Here is a 15,585-nt window from a genome sequence, read left to right on the forward strand (position 1 = left end):
CACATCAAACTTGGTTGCCTATCATTGCACCTCCAGGCTGATATTTTACAAAATTCAGGAACCATTACAAAAGATCAGGCGTCTGTGCAAATATTGCTTTCGTTATATCTTAGATACTGTAGATACGCGCTAATGCTTATATGCGTCGCTACCGATATTCCAGCACGTGCACGTGTGTACTATACTGTCCAACAATGACTGAATTTTTGGAGGACAGGCGACATGTGACTAAAATAGTGCTAAACCGTACTTTATTATGTTGTTACAACAATTACACCGGAAAGTGCGCCATGCACATTATTACTCCTTTAAATGTGTAAAAACGGCTACAGTGCAGGACAAACTGGTAGCTGCTCACGGGGAACAATTCGCCCAACCTAACTCCTTTTGAATATCATTTGTTCCCCAATCTAAAGAGACAACGAATTGAGAATGTTCCGGAGGCAAGGCAACTATTGCTGCAAATGTGGTCTCACCAGCAGTCGGGAGAATTTTATTTGCAGGGACTTTTGCGGGACAGATATCGGGATTGACTTCCGGGGGGAAATGTAGAACAGTGTGGCAGTTAGGGTTCCTAGCTCAATCTTTTTTTTTTTTCGGGTAAGGCTCAGTACTTATCAGCGCAAGGAACACTGGGTTGGTAGAATAGCAGTAACACCCTTTTAATACTGCTATGTACAACCAAGTTGCACCACATGTGCGTGGTTCCCAGTCAGGCTCCAGTTCCGAAACAGAATGATCTTTTTCACAACACGAGCGCGGTGGATCTCAATCCTCTGCTTCTTCAGCTGGCGCCACTACAAACCTCCCCGTCCGTACCTCTGTGCCGGACGATGATTTCGAGCAGGGTATCTTCGGGCCTGAGGTACGGGTTGAGTGTCCTCATCAGCGGCCAAGGTAGACCCAGCGTTCCCACCTGTTTGTGCAGGTTCGACTCCATGTGACCAGTCGATATCCGGCAATTCGGGCAGACGCGGCTTGATGTCGTCAGCATGCATCTTGTGCTGTTACAGATCCTCCGTCATGACCTGATATGTTGGGCCGCCCGAACAGCGAACAATGGTGCCCCGAATCCAGTGGTTCTTCCGGGACTTGTCCTTCACCCAAACTTCGTCGCTGGTGGCAAGTTCCGCAGTCTTGTGCAAGAGTCATAATTGCGCTTTTGACGATCTCTCGCTGGAGACAAGGCGTTTGGATGGTTAGGGCGCGGAAGGTCCAGCTCTGTACGGTAGTGCCTCTTCTTAAGCAATTCGCACGGTGGCTGTCCGGTTGTTGCGTGAGGCGTTATCCTGTACTTAAGCACAACATGCTTAATTTCTTTTGCACTGTCCCTCCCTTCCTTCTGGCGGCGAAGGAAGGCTTTCAGAGTTCGCACAAGATTATCAGCCTGTCCGTTGGACTTAGGGTGATACGGCGGAGTCAAGATGTGTTTAATTCCAAGGCGATCCAAGAAATCTTTCAACGCTGCCGAGATGAACTGAGGTCCATTATCGCTAACCAGCTGGAAAGGGAGGCAGCGAAGATGTCCTCAAGGGCTTTTATTGTGGCTGAAGCTTTGGTAGACCTCATCAACTTCACCTCGAGCCACTTGCTGTACGCATCGATTTCCACTAGGTAAGTTTTTCCGCCCAACTCTGCCAAGTCAGCGTGAAGGCGATACCACGGTTCTTTCGGGACCTCCCATTGGTGAAGAGGAACTGGAAGTTGTTGACCCGAAGAAGCGGCACATGCTGCACACGACTGACAAGTCAGCTCAATGTCATTGTCCATTCCTGGCCACCATACATAGGAGCGCGCCAACATCTTCATTTTTGTTTGCCCAATGTGGCCATCATGAAGTAGGCTGAGGACAGTGTTGCGATGCTGGGACGGGACGACAACGCGCATGCCCCATACGATGCAACCCTTTCTGTTGTCAGCTCAGAGTTGCGCAGGTAGTACGGTTGAAGCTCGGGGTCCCGTTCACGAGAAGGTCAATCTTCTATGATGTAACGGTAGACCTTATGTAGACGGTGTAAGAATCCGGTCTGAAGCAATGGCGTTAGCAATTGCAGACGCTTTCAGCGGAATTTTATCAATACCTACTGAGAGGACGGAAGAGAACATTCGGCGATCCAGTGCTCCCAACAAGGAAGTCGTCATCCGAAATCGCAGCATCGAAATCAGGTTCCGGGCCTGGGCCGTTGGCTTGTACTGAATGTCAAAACTATGACCAAGCAGGGTCAACGCCCAGCGCTGCATTCTGTTCGCCGCTGTGACTGGAATTCCTCTCTTTGAGCCAAAGATTGACGTCAGTGGTTTATGGTCTGTATATAAGACGAATTCCCTTCCCGCAGATATTGGTGAAACTTCTTAACACCGCATATAATGGCCAGGGCTTCCTTTTCAATTTGTGCGTAATTTTTTTGAGCCGACGTCAACGTGTTAGAAGCATGGCAATGGGCTTGTCTTTACCGTTGACTTTATGGTAAATCACTAAATCACTGCGCCAACGCCTAACGAGAAAGCGTCAGCAGCCATGTAGATAGTTTGACTAGGGTCGAAATGCGCCAAGGAATCGATGGACGTGAGTCGACGTTTAATCTCCTTGAACTCCTGTCTTATACAAATTATACGCCGAACTTACTGCAGAGCGATTACAAATCAAATGCTGCAAAATCCTATCCATCCAATCCAATCCTATCCAATCTCAACGGTTTAAGGAAAGAGTAATCGAAGAGTAATCACAGAAACATGGCAGCGTCTATGTGATGCCAACGGGGATGAGGCTGTCACTGTCAGAAAAAGGGTGGAGCAGTTACACTTTTTAGGTAATAGCTGTCGCATACGTTGTGCCTAAAAGGCTGCAAAGTTCTACATGCTACGTACGAACGATAAAGTTACCGCTTTCGGCGAGCGAAAGGTCCTACGCCTTTTTGTCGCAGTGTGGATATGTGATAATTTCTTTTGACACCCTTTTACACACTATCACGCTGTGTTGACCTAGGTGGTAACGATGGAAGTTACCACCTTTTCACGTCCTTTTTTCTTAGAGTGTGGTTCGAATGTTTGAATGGCACAGGCGATTCATGTCGCGCAGGGAGTCGGTGGATGATGACGAGACCGCGCCGGGACTCGAGCTCAGGAAAACAAAAACCGTGACAATGCAAAACCACACGCAGCTCTCGTGGTGATGATGAGACACCACGTCCTTCCACATCCCTCCTACTCGCCTTGCATCTCACCGTGACATCCAAGAGAACATCCAGGCTAAGAAACTCGCCACGCCGATGGGGGTGACCATCTTCTCAGAAAGAGGAATTTTCCACCTGCTTCCAGGATTCCAGGAAACGCCGAAGAAAGTGCCTTCACTGCTGAAGTGAGTACTTCGACGCTGGGAGAGGTCATTAGCTGATAGCCGGGTATTCGTATTTTTTACAGACTCGGTATCGGAACTTTGAGGACAAATACAGTATTTCCGCGTTCGTGGTGTCCCCTCCTCCGCGTTGCGTTTTGGTGCTGCTGCGCCTGACGTTTGAACTATGCAGGGTGTTTCAAGTAAAATGTCACAAAACTTTATTCAAAAATCCAGCTGTCCGAAAATTATACAACGAACGTCGTTTTTCTCAGAGGACACTTTGCCGCGACTAGGCAGCATTTTTTTTTTCTGAACTCACGAGTAATTCAATGTTCCGAATTTGAATTTGGCGTTTCTTTTTGGGAACTCAAATTTGCCGAGTCAACCTCGCTTTTTTTTCATAAACAGAAAGCACATGTCGGATTTACCCCGTTCCATTGCAAATTACATTGATTACCACAATGGCAATACCAGAAAAAAATTGTGAAACCGTTCTTTCGAGGGACGTAAATTCCCGTCCGCGCTCAGACGTCCGAAAGCAGCGATGCGAGTAGGTCGTGGGTCTGCCTTTTTACTTTTCTTTTTCATGCTTCTGTTGATTAAGCCAGCTTGGTTACAAAGTTATCGAATAGAAGAGCGAGACAAAAAAAAAAAAAAAAAACAGGAAGGAACATGTCACCGTTTTTCTTCCGCCACACCTCGCAATGAACCTAGAACCGAAGGCGGCCGACATCTGCGCGCCCCGAAACGAACGTTATTCTTCTTCTTCCTTTTTTTTCTATCATCATTGTAGCCGTAACTCTCTTTTGCAACGAAATGGGGTAACTCCGACATGCGGTTTCTGTTTATGAAGAAAAAAACAACAACAAAGACACACACGCGATGTTAGCTTGGCTTCAATTTCCCTTTATTTAGAATTGATAAAAGTGCTCCGAAGTCGTGGTAAAACCCCTTCCGAGGTAAATAGCATTGGCAGCATACAGTTCGAAGAAGGTTATCTTTAAATGTAACTTTGAGACACGTTATGTGGAAAACTCTGCGTATTAAATACCCCAAGTTTCACTCCAAGGCTACACCTACAATGAGAACAAAACAAGGTACGCAAAACAGCATGAACTGGCTTCGAAAACTGAACAAAAAGGAAACAAGAAAAACGCTAAGTATTGCACCTGTCTTGGCCCCCTTACCAGGCTTACGAAAATGTGAAAAAGGGTGCTGAAAAACGAGCACTGTCCTAAAGGCCACGTATGCAGAGACGTCATATGTCTATGTACAGGAGCACACAAGCTAGTGGAGTATCAACAACGGGGAATTGGAACATGCGTTCTATGAACCTCAAACGCGGGCCGATGAAGCCGAAGGCGAAACAGCCAAAAACTGTCCAGACGAAGTCAAGCCCCCATACTTGCATCAAGGCTAGCAGCGCCCCATCAACCCTTTATTGATTTTTTTAAAGATCTGGATGTCTGTCTAGATTTCGCCTGTGGGGCCTTATAGTACCTGGCCTATATCAGAATGGACTATGCAAAGCTGAACCTGAATGTTTGGGTGCAGATCACGGAAATTCCCGCGAGGGCACCTCAATAACGCTATCGCATCAGTTAATACCAAGTAAATGAGTCCGAGTGCTGCACCACAGCCCCCTGAGTTTCTTTAGTCTCGACGTTTTGCTGCCATCCTTTTCGTGCCACGGATTTCCGGTTGGGGGTGCTATGTTCACACCACATCGGCGTGGCTCCTCTTGTATTACGCGGCTCAAGTGCACGGCCACACAAATAGGCAAGTGCTATCATTCTTTCTCACGTCTTTCTCAGTCACATACCCATTCAAACACAAAACGGCGGGAAGCGTTTAATGCAAGACACGCGAAATTGATTATTCCGGTCCTCTTATGGGGATGTTGGGTAGGTACAGCACCGAATACAGGCTGTTCATCACGACTGTGGAACTGCCGCTCACACGTGAGAAAGCACTTACCAGCACCGCTGCTTGTCAATCTCGGGGCTCAGACCTGCCGGCTTTTGCTTCTCATCAGGTTTTCGCGTAGTAAGGCCGTACAACTGCTTGTATTTTGTGGCGCAATCGTTCTCTGCATTGGATACTGCTTTTGGGGCGCACTTCGGTACAGGGACGCCTGGAAGCGAAAGATGTGGTAATGAGATATGTACTAACTAATGTATGTCCAACTAACATGCGCCCACCTAAAAAACGAAAGACTACGGGATCTACACAAACGAGAACCAAGTAAATGTTGCTATCAGTATTTCATGGTAGTCGTGAGTATTTTTCGGTGTAGTTCGTTACCCGGACGACTGGGTCTTAAGCACTAGTGAAAGCGTTTGAAAGGTAAATACCGCATATTCGCGTGAAAGAGGGTCATACGAGGCAACTGAAAATATAATAATCATAAAATTGTGTGGTCTATAGCCTTTTTTGTATGCGTTTGAATCACACAACCTGAATCACTTCTACAACGTGAGAACCGCAGCCTCGCAAAGTCCAACCGTATTGGTGGTCGCCATCCTGCGAAAGGTAGGAAGCGTTAGGTGATATTAGGTTAGCACATCTCGGTGTGGCTAGTCCAGGTTAGGCTAGGGCATGTGTGTGTGTGGGAAGGGGGGGGGGTGCCGAGGTGGTCTCGCCAGCACCAGACTGTGCCGCCGAAGTGGCTTTGCCTCCTCAGTCAACGTGACGGATCACGTTGTGTTTTACACAACATATGACCTTCATTATGTAACCAACAGGGACAGTGGTATAACTTTCTACCTGGTCATTTTCTATGCTTTCAATGTGGTCAATATATCTGTTGCCAAGTAAAATGTTGGGCATAAATGTTTTGTGGTCCTCCCATTGAAAATAAGCTGCCGAAAATGCAGTCACGCCCACGAAATTGCCATGCAGGAAATTGCCATCAGCGAACTTATACAAAACAGGATAAGAAATGCCAACACCTCAACTGATCTGACCTGATAATAGACTACCCAACCGCCTGCGTGTCCGCCCAGCTAAGCATAACTAACCTCGTGGCCTCATCGGAACCCTACCGCTGAAGTGCAGCATGTGGCCGCCGCCGGATGGCGCTCGCGTTGCTTTCACTTGAAGATCTCGGCGTAGTATATTCTCCGCGTTGTGATCCATATAACGAAGCAATTGTCAAGTACGACGGTGCGGAAGCAGTCTTCGCTGCACCACCAGCCTGCTATTCCGCATTGTTCAAGTGCGGTCGTGAGCTCGAGGCGCCTAAATCACGACCTTCAGAACAAAGATTTGATCGGCCCGTAATTCACTATATCAGCACAAACTGTCACACTCCTCCTGATTTCATGGAGCTCCAATAATACACTACTAAAATACTTCAACAATAATCCACGAATTTCATTGCGCGTTCGAGAGTGCAGTCGAGTTATACGCCCGTCATATACGCCCGTTATACGCCCGTTATACGTCGAGGGACGGCTCGAAGAATGTAACCGCAACGTGACCAATAACCTAAAATTCATTATTCAACTATATTGAGGAAATTTCGGGAGGAAGGCTGGACAATCGACGTTCACCAGATCCCGTGGCATAGTGGTTAGGATGATCGCTTTCCACGCTGAGACTGGGAGGTGACACGGGTTCGAATCCTGTCACCGGCTGTGCTGTCTGAGGCACAATTCCTCCTGAAGTCGGCCCAGATCAGTACAGATCAGTAATCAGAAAGCGCCCACTGGACAGCGGTGCACACGATGCTGCCTGCTGTCCAATACACACGTTCTGATTATTTTTCTTCAAGTTATATTGGTACTGATCGAACTTAGCCTTCCTGATAAGAGTCCATCGGCGAAGGTCATGCTTTAGTAGGGCGCAGTCTTCGTTCCGGCTCATTCGCATAGTGGAATTCAGCATTGGATACTTCACGGCCCGCGCGAATGATTTTGACACATAAAACAGTTTTCAGCGATTTTAACACAGATGCTGACCGATTTTATATATTAGTTTTGGTCGGAACTCCCTGAGTAAAGATTTAATTAATTAATGTGAGATAGTTCTGTAGCTACATAATCTCCTCGAGGGGACTTCCGTCTGGTGGAATAATTCAGCTGCAGGAACGACTTCTAAGCTGCTCTCGAATATGTGTCTAAACGACAAAAAAGGAAAAAAAAAGGTGCCTAGAACTTGCGGGATTTTTTTCTTTTTTACGGTACGTTTTTTGTTTCTTTGCTTACATTTGTTGTGATGAAGCAACCGATTTTCGATTGTTTTGGCGTGTTTTTGTGAAGTCACTCGTGTTTTGCAGGATACCACTACATGATGTTACAATTCGGGTACGGCGTTTGCGGTTCTGGAATACTGACTCGTTTTGTGTCATGTTACCATATGCCACCCAAGGTCGCTTATCCCCACCGGGGGCAAACGACCTTTGTGACTAGACTGACAACGGCGACTGTTGTCAGAAGCAATGAGCTATGTTAGTATTATACATGGGTATTGTACTTACAGTCCAATTTAAATGTTCCACATTTTCTATTTATTCGTTGGATGAAGAGCTGAACAAAACCTGTGTCGTCACATCCTTGTTGTTTGAGTAGTTCCGGTAGACAAGTCTTGCTGTATTCCATCATACTAGAAAAGACGGTGGAGAAACTGGTGTTTAATTACAGGGACTCGTAACATATCCTCGTGGATAATAAGAAGATAATAAGAAAAAGAAAACTTTGGATCAGGTCGCGTAAAATAAGCAATACAATGGCGCAGAAGAGATGTCAGCTGTTTCGGCGCTGGGAGCGGCAACGTACGTAGACGAAAAAAACAAAAACAATGTGTATAGGCAGTGTGCAGAGCGACCTCCGTGCTGCCGTGCGGGAGACAACCACAAACATCCTGGGGGTCGTATATTGCGGCTGCATTGAGAGACAGGGAAATTCACAAGGAGTGATCCAGCTACCGTGTCTGTCCATCACCTTGTTTTATAAAAAAAAAGGGGGCTTGGATGCTTCGCGCCGCACGTAATGACACGCTGGAAATTATTTCTGTGGAAGCCAGCCGCTACTCGAGCACCCGACGGCTCCGAACTGCACCTTCTTCATAAAAACCGCCCTTAACATGAATGGCAGCGGCGAGATATAATTTCAGTTTGCACTTTTTATTTTAATGCGTTAGCAGAGTGCTCGCTAGACAAGGATCGCGGCGTGGCCAGTCTGTAGCCACGCTGCGCGTGCGCAGTTAGTGTAGAGGGAAGAAGGAAGGAAATGGCGCGACTTCTAGGCAGTGCAGCCAGCCGCCGGCTCTAAAGCGAAGCACACCGGTTCCAAAATATCTGCGCCACTGGCGCAGCTATCTCAGTATCCCTAAGTGGTTGCGTGATACATGTGTAAATATTAGGATGCTCATTGATCTCCGAGAACTGACATCAGTCTTCCTTCGCGCTGATTGGGTGAGAGTCATTTGATTCAGGCGCGAGGATCCGAACGGTCGGTCGAACGGAGGAAACATGTCTGTCCGGCCATGCGTGTTCTCTCGGTCTGCAACCGTTGTGCTCGCAGATGATAGCGGGTAGCTTCGAGGGTTTTGAGTGCTTCAGATTTAGCTTGTGGGGAACAGCTAGTGTGAAATGGAATGGCGCATCCAGCTGATCAACACAACTGTGGAAAGACGAACATGACAGGGAATCCTTGCACCTCCAAAGGAAGCAGAAATCGCGAGGCAGTCACTCTTCTTCCGATGTTCCGCAGGTCAATGGTAAGACAAGTTTGGATGCTTCTTGTTTCCGAAGGAAGTAATACAGGTTTATCGTGTGAAGTGTGTTACGTACAACATTTACGAGTAACTCTGTAAGTTAGGGGCGTCAGTGCAGTGCGTTGCCGTTACATGTGCGTTTCGGATATGCTGCTAATAAATTATATGTGTGGTTATGCTATAGCTGCCCCTCATGCACGTCGCAGCCGTCCATTCAGTGTGATCTAGGAACGTTTGTGGCAGGTGTGCTTTGGTCTTCAAATACGAAAGGTACATCGATTCATAACAGTGATTTTCGTTCAGACTTAGGCATCATCAAAAAACTTTTATTCTATTTTTAGAGCTCCCGCAGCCATCGGCAACTACGACACACCTGGCACAGCTGTTCTCGAAAACTGTACACCTTTACATACTGTGTGCGCGAACTGCTCTTCGGTGTCAAAGCACCTAAAGCTCCAGTGAAACCTGCGTTACAAGACGTTAAAAGATATGTACTGTAACTTTATCTGAACAGTTCGCGAGGATAAATAAACTTGCTTTATGAACCACCACCGCTCTTTGTTTCTCTGCTCTGGAGCAACACGCATGTTACTCTACAGCAAGCGCGAAAAAAAAAGGAAAGGAAGGAAAGGAAAGGGAAAAATAGAGGAAGCTGTGACGGAGGGGAGGGGAACGAGAAAAAGACGAAAAGCACGGGGAGAGACGGGAAAAGAGGTTGAGAAAGAAGGTCGGTCTGCGCATGCCCACTTCACCCTAGCTTTTTTCTCGTGCAGCTGATCTTGACCGCTGTGACTTGCTCCCTTCATGCGCAAGATGAGCAACACGCGCTATATAGGTACAGGTGAGCGTGGGTACGAAATTTCGTACCCCTAGCCATACAGCGCATGCGGGAGCACGGCCCGCAGCAATGCCATTGGTGCAACCCGTACCCGCACATCCCGACGTGTATTCGCACACGTACTGGCGGCCAGCCCAATGCGTACGCAGGTTTCAGTTATGCCACATGTTCGTCACAGCGCGAGATGATGTATTGATGCTAGAGAGACACTTTCCCAACGCGCCAGGCGCTGTGGTGACTGCTGACAATGGTTGCAAGCTTACTAACGCGAAGCGTATGCGGAAAAGTTGCCGCAATTAGCCCCATGCGGTAAGTCAAAGGTACAGTCAAAGAGTAAGCATAGAACGCGTTGCCAGTAAATGAGAAAGCTGTCATCATCTCACACACCACGAAAGGTATTGGTATGGGGGAAAGCGAAGAACGTTTTGGAAAGTATTTTGGGCCAAATATTCGCAATGAATCGGGTCATGTACGAAAAGTCAACGGCTCGCTTCGCGCCTGCGCGTATTGCGGATTCGAGATTTACCACTTCCTTCACCACGCTTCACACACTGAAGTAGGTCAGACAGCTCTTCGTAGCGGAAAATATGAAGAAATTGTTTTTTTTGTTTTTTTTTGGCACGAAATTAATCGATTTCACTGAATTTTGAAATCGATCTACTGATATATAAAGCCTCCAGGTCACAATGCCAGCACAACTGGCGGCCGCGGCGCCGTAGAAGAACGTGGCGCGCCAGGCTAAAATGGCGTGGCGCGTTGTTCCAGGCGCTCCATGGGTTATTAAGGTTGTGCGAAGGAGCTCCCCCTACTAAGCAAGCAAGCGGCGGCGAAAGAAGGCTGACGCTGCGAGATGACGCCGCCAAGCTGAATTGGTGGAACCCCGAAAGGCTCGTTCGGCTGAGAATAATGTCTTGCGTTCTCGTTGTGTACGGTCGTGTGAAGGATTTTGCAGCATTAACACATTTTCGTCTGATCCACCAATGGATCGACCATATTTTCCTTTGAAGGAAGTAGAATTTGACGTCGTGTGGTAATTTGAAATCGTGTTTGTCTGTTATCGTCCTCTATATACCTCGGTTTTCCGTTTCCCGACAAGTTAGGAAACTAAAAAATCTCATCACTAAAAAAGGAACAGTGCTAGGGACATGATAAATAACGTAAAATTGTTTCCACTCGATCAGTGCGAAGGCATACTAAGGAGCCTTTTTAGCTTTTCTAATAACCGCGACTTCTCGAACAATGGGTTTGCTCACAAGTCTGGAAATAACCAGGAAGATTGTTGCCAAGAAAGAACCTATTTTTTCACGGGTTCAGGGATTGCGGCAAATGGGTCAACATCGGGGCCCTCTACATCTAAAGCTATTGAGGCACTTTGCCTGAATAGAAACGACACACGCGTTATGTGGTAAAAATTACATACGTTTTACCCTTACGAGGAAGCGCCTGCTCGTAAACTGGACACACTATATCTAATATGAGGCAATCCCACGAGAACGCTTGCACGAAACGTGAATGCAAACGTGCGCGGCGTAGTATGCTTGCGCCAAATTTCTCCTAGAGCAGTTGTGCAGTTTCTTCACAAGGGGGACGAGCAGCAGCGCGCCTATAGGCGCTGCACGCCGCCCGTAGGCGCCAGGATTCAACCTTTTACTCTCATTGTTTTTGTTTATCGATTGTGCTTGTGTAGCCTACCGTAGTGGCTTTTACGTAATTATCGTCCCTCAATTGCAATGTTGGACACCTCGGTCATGATTCCCATTCTTCCGACTGTTTCACTCATTCCTTTAAAGGTTCAACCGTATGAGCCGTTCTGTGAGCGGCAGAACGCGAGTTTTTCTCGGTGGCAACCGACGCTGTCGTAAAACGCCTAAAGCTAACCTCACGCAACGTTTCTACAATAACGGATTGACGGCGTCCCCAGCGAACGTTTCCGTACCCTCTCAAGGAAAGGAAATCCGCATAATTTGAGAAACACTTTTATTACTTGTGAAATTCACGAACACAGGTGATGATGGTGATGAGTTGGATTGTTCTGGTCTATATGGCTATGGGGTTTATCGCTATGATGCGCGAAGCTAGGTAAGTGATGGTGAAATTACAAGGTGGAAAAGAGTTAAACTAGAACTAAAAACGTATCTATAACTTTGCAGAACGTGCGGTACGAACTCCTTCCCATAACAAATGGCCATAAAACATTACATACTTTTAAAAACTGAAACACAGATATGGTATAAGTGCAAGGGTGCGCACAAACAGAGCCACTTGTTGTGCCTCGCTATTCACAAGACATCCAAATACACGGGGCGAACACAGCATTTCATTTGATATTAATCTGTTGCACTCTTCCCTTCGTGTTTTGCATTTTGCACGCTCACACAAGAATCACGTGGTTAACATCAGCAGCATCTGATCCTCTGCTGAACGCGATCCACGCGAGCAATCTGGGCAGTTCCGCGTGTCGCCATCCACGGCTAATCCCTGATGGGCAACTTGCTCGCGCCGCTTCCGACGCTTCCTTAGTCCAGCAGTCGCCCATCCACGATATCCGCACCCCTCGGAATTCGGTAGTGTCGATGCTTTTCTATCGTTCTGCCGCTCTCCAAACGCCACTGCAGGCCGCTGGATAATGCGCTGACTAATGCGGTTGGGCCTTAAAACACGAGGTGAACGGCATCTGAGGCAGACTTCCTCTGGTGCACTATGTGGTGTTGGGTGAACACAGGCGCCGTCTGCTGGTGCTGTTGTGGTCTGACGCTTATCACAAAAATGCTATGGAACTGCGGTTTGCACGTAAAAGAAAAAGCGCTTACCAGCAGTAACGTTTCTGAGCATCCGGGCTCAATTGTCCCGGTTTTTCAGGATTCAGCACATGGATCTGCATATATCTCTCGCTGCACGCAAACTGGGCATGGGATAACGTGTTGTTATTACACTGAGCAGAGCCTGTAAACAAAAATTATAGTACATGTAAGATGGCCCAACCAACATACAGGAAGAATTTCAGAAGGTCATACGCTGTACGTGAAGGAACCCCAGTAAACTGCTACTAGATGCCCAGTGCTAAGAAATGCTGCTACGGCATTGCACCGCAGTAGCCATTATATTATTGCTCTGCTTGTAGGTTTCTGCGCAGCAGAAGAGGGCGAGGGTGTAAAATCGAGTTTGTGGTGACATACCGCTCTCACATTCGCCAGGGTCTCGGTCCGTTCCACGTCATAACAGCGGAAAAATAAACAGTGGGAAACGCGCCATACGCTCCGTGTGTTTTCCGTTTTGTTAGGGGGATACCGTGTTCCATACCTTCTGTATTTTTTTACTGTACTTCGTCGTACCTGAAATGGGTGTAACGTTCTTCGTTTCTGAAACACATACAGATGAGATGATCGTGGGAAAACGCGATTAACATCCAAGTTGCTTGAAGCCGCCGCATCTTCTGTGGGGAGGGCAGCGGAGTGTTAATGTGATTGCGTGCTGTGCAGTCTTTTATGGCGGCCAGGGAAGATAGAAAATGCTACTTTGTGGGCGCCGCAAAGCAGCATGATAACTTTTTGGAACACTGCTCTGTCGTGCTAAGGTTTAACCCGGCTGACGCGGCTGCCGTGCACACCGGGAGTGCCGTTCTTCTTCCTCTACCTCTGCATGTTGCAGTTTCGTAATGCTTCAAGGCACGCTAGTTCCCATAAGCACTCGTGCACTCAATTTTTGAGGACAGACAACGCTCGAGTAAAGAAAATTTTTGCGAAACCGTGCTCCATTATGGTGTTATGAAAATTACACCTAAAAAGCCGTGCGCCATGCACGTTATTACACCTTTAAAGGTGTGAAAAGATAGAGAGTGTAAGGTACCGCACGGACTTGCAAAGAAGAGGTTGCGTTACCTATGCACGTACTAGTTCGCAAGGTACCATTCGCTGTTACCCTCCGACTCTGAGGAAGGAATGCGCCAGAGCGTCTTCCGTAGACCTCTGCCCAGCCCTGTACGTTGTTACGTGCTTCAGACAAATGCGAAATAGTACAAGTGGGAAGCTTTACCTCCTGAATAGAAGACTGCAGTGTGAAAATTTTAGGTATCTCTCAATAATCATTTTCGCAGTACGTAACCAATAATGTAATGTGATGTAATATGATGTGAGCCACTGGAAAGCTGCGCACTATCTGCGAGAGGATGGTCTGTCGACTACAAACACGGCGTCGACGCTTCTGTGTGTTTCCTTTTCTTACAAAACAACTACAATGAATAAAGTAAATGCACATTGTATGTGAAATATGTGCAGCCATCGGCAGCAACATCAAATATAGAAGAACGTGATCGTGTGCGAGAATCAATTATTATTTTTTCCCCTCCGTTGAGATTAAACGCGTATTCTACATAAGGAGTGTTGTGTTTGGTTCCCGATGGCACTGTTCCTTATTCTCCTGCGCATCCTTGTCATTTGGTAAGATGACGCACTTCCCTTGTTTCTTTCTCTTCTTTCATGCCACTCTGTACTAGTCTCTGGTACTTCTGGGTGCGCAACATAAAACCGCTAAAGCATTTGACATTTTTGTTTCAATAGCGGAGTAGCTATTCCGCTAAGATTTAAATTCCTAGAGGAAAAGGTATTTCCGCTAGAAATACAAGCAGCTGAGGGGTCGTTTAATGCAAGTGGGAATGTAAAACATAGCCGAGAAAAAGAAAGCGAGGCCCCCCGATAAAACACTTTTTATCAGTTTAATTTCTTGCTTGCATATTGATCTCATTTTCATTGTGATTTCGTTTCGTTGACATTCAGCTTGACAGTCTGGCGATCCTCCTCGATTTCAACTACCGTTAAGTCCCACTGCAATGTCCCAATGTAATGATTTTGATCGCCGGTGGGAGATTTATCACTGGACTTACAAAGACTACTGTTGTCCCAAGCCTCGTATTATGTGTTATTGTGTTATCCCTGCTTCATTCTTGTTTTATTGTACTTACAGAACGACTTGGACGTTCCACATTGAGTCTCAACTTTCCGAGTGAACCCCTGCAAAAAGTCTTCGGAATCGCATCCTTGTTGTTTCAGCGTGTCCTGAAGACAATTCTGGCTGTACTGCATCATACTGGAAAACATCGTGCACAAATAGCTGTTAAATTACAGGGGCGCGTAACATCGGTTCGCGCCGAATGAACAACGCAGTGAGCTGCGCACGACCGAATAAGCAGCTTTTTCCGCCAGTTCGTAAGCGACAAGTAGTATTCTGTCATGCCAAAACTACGGCAGGGCGAAACTACGACATGGACCCCTGAGCCCTGCCCTGAGCCCTGCGCGTATTTTTCCCCGCGCGCCGCGTGTGTAGAGGGTTGTCCACATGCTTATCACCGGGGGGAGGGCTGCATGCGCGCTTACCCTCACATTTTTCAGCCTGGGTCGACTTCTTTCGACATTTTTGAGCCTTGGGCGACTTGGGTCGCGTATTTTTTCCCGCACGCGCCGGGCGGCGCTGGGGTAGAGGCGCTTACCGGTGGGTGGGCGTGGCCGGAGGGCTGCGTGCGCGCTTACCAGCTCACATTTTTCAGCCTGGGTCGCCTTCTTTCGTCATTTTTCAATCTGTGTCAACTTCAATCATAATTTTTTTCCAGCTACAACATGTGTGCAGTAGGCTGTTTACATGCAAAGGATCGCCATACACAAAAGTACAAGTGAAAATATATTTATTAAAGTCAATAGTG

The 15,585-nt window shown here is 47.1% G+C and overlaps 1 protein-coding gene across 1 annotated transcript in view; it reads right to left on the minus strand.

Annotated features, from left to right (window-relative positions):
- The window catches only part of LOC135374083 (uncharacterized), a 165,648-nt gene that overhangs the window by 4,193 nt on the left and 145,870 nt on the right, over positions 1–15,585 (minus strand). Inside the window, exons 19-22 of the mRNA XM_064607080.1 lie at positions 14,851–14,975; positions 12,704–12,836; positions 7,818–7,942; positions 5,315–5,471 (exon numbers count right to left, since the gene is read on the minus strand). Coding sequence (XP_064463150.1) covers positions 5,315–5,471; positions 7,818–7,942; positions 12,704–12,836; positions 14,851–14,975 — 540 coding nt within the window. The remainder of the gene's footprint in view (positions 1–5,314; positions 5,472–7,817; positions 7,943–12,703; positions 12,837–14,850; positions 14,976–15,585) is intronic.

Source organism: Ornithodoros turicata, unplaced genomic scaffold (genome assembly GCF_037126465.1).
Source record: "Ornithodoros turicata isolate Travis unplaced genomic scaffold, ASM3712646v1 Chromosome42, whole genome shotgun sequence".
Taxonomy (NCBI): Eukaryota; Metazoa; Arthropoda; class Arachnida; order Ixodida; family Argasidae; genus Ornithodoros; species Ornithodoros turicata.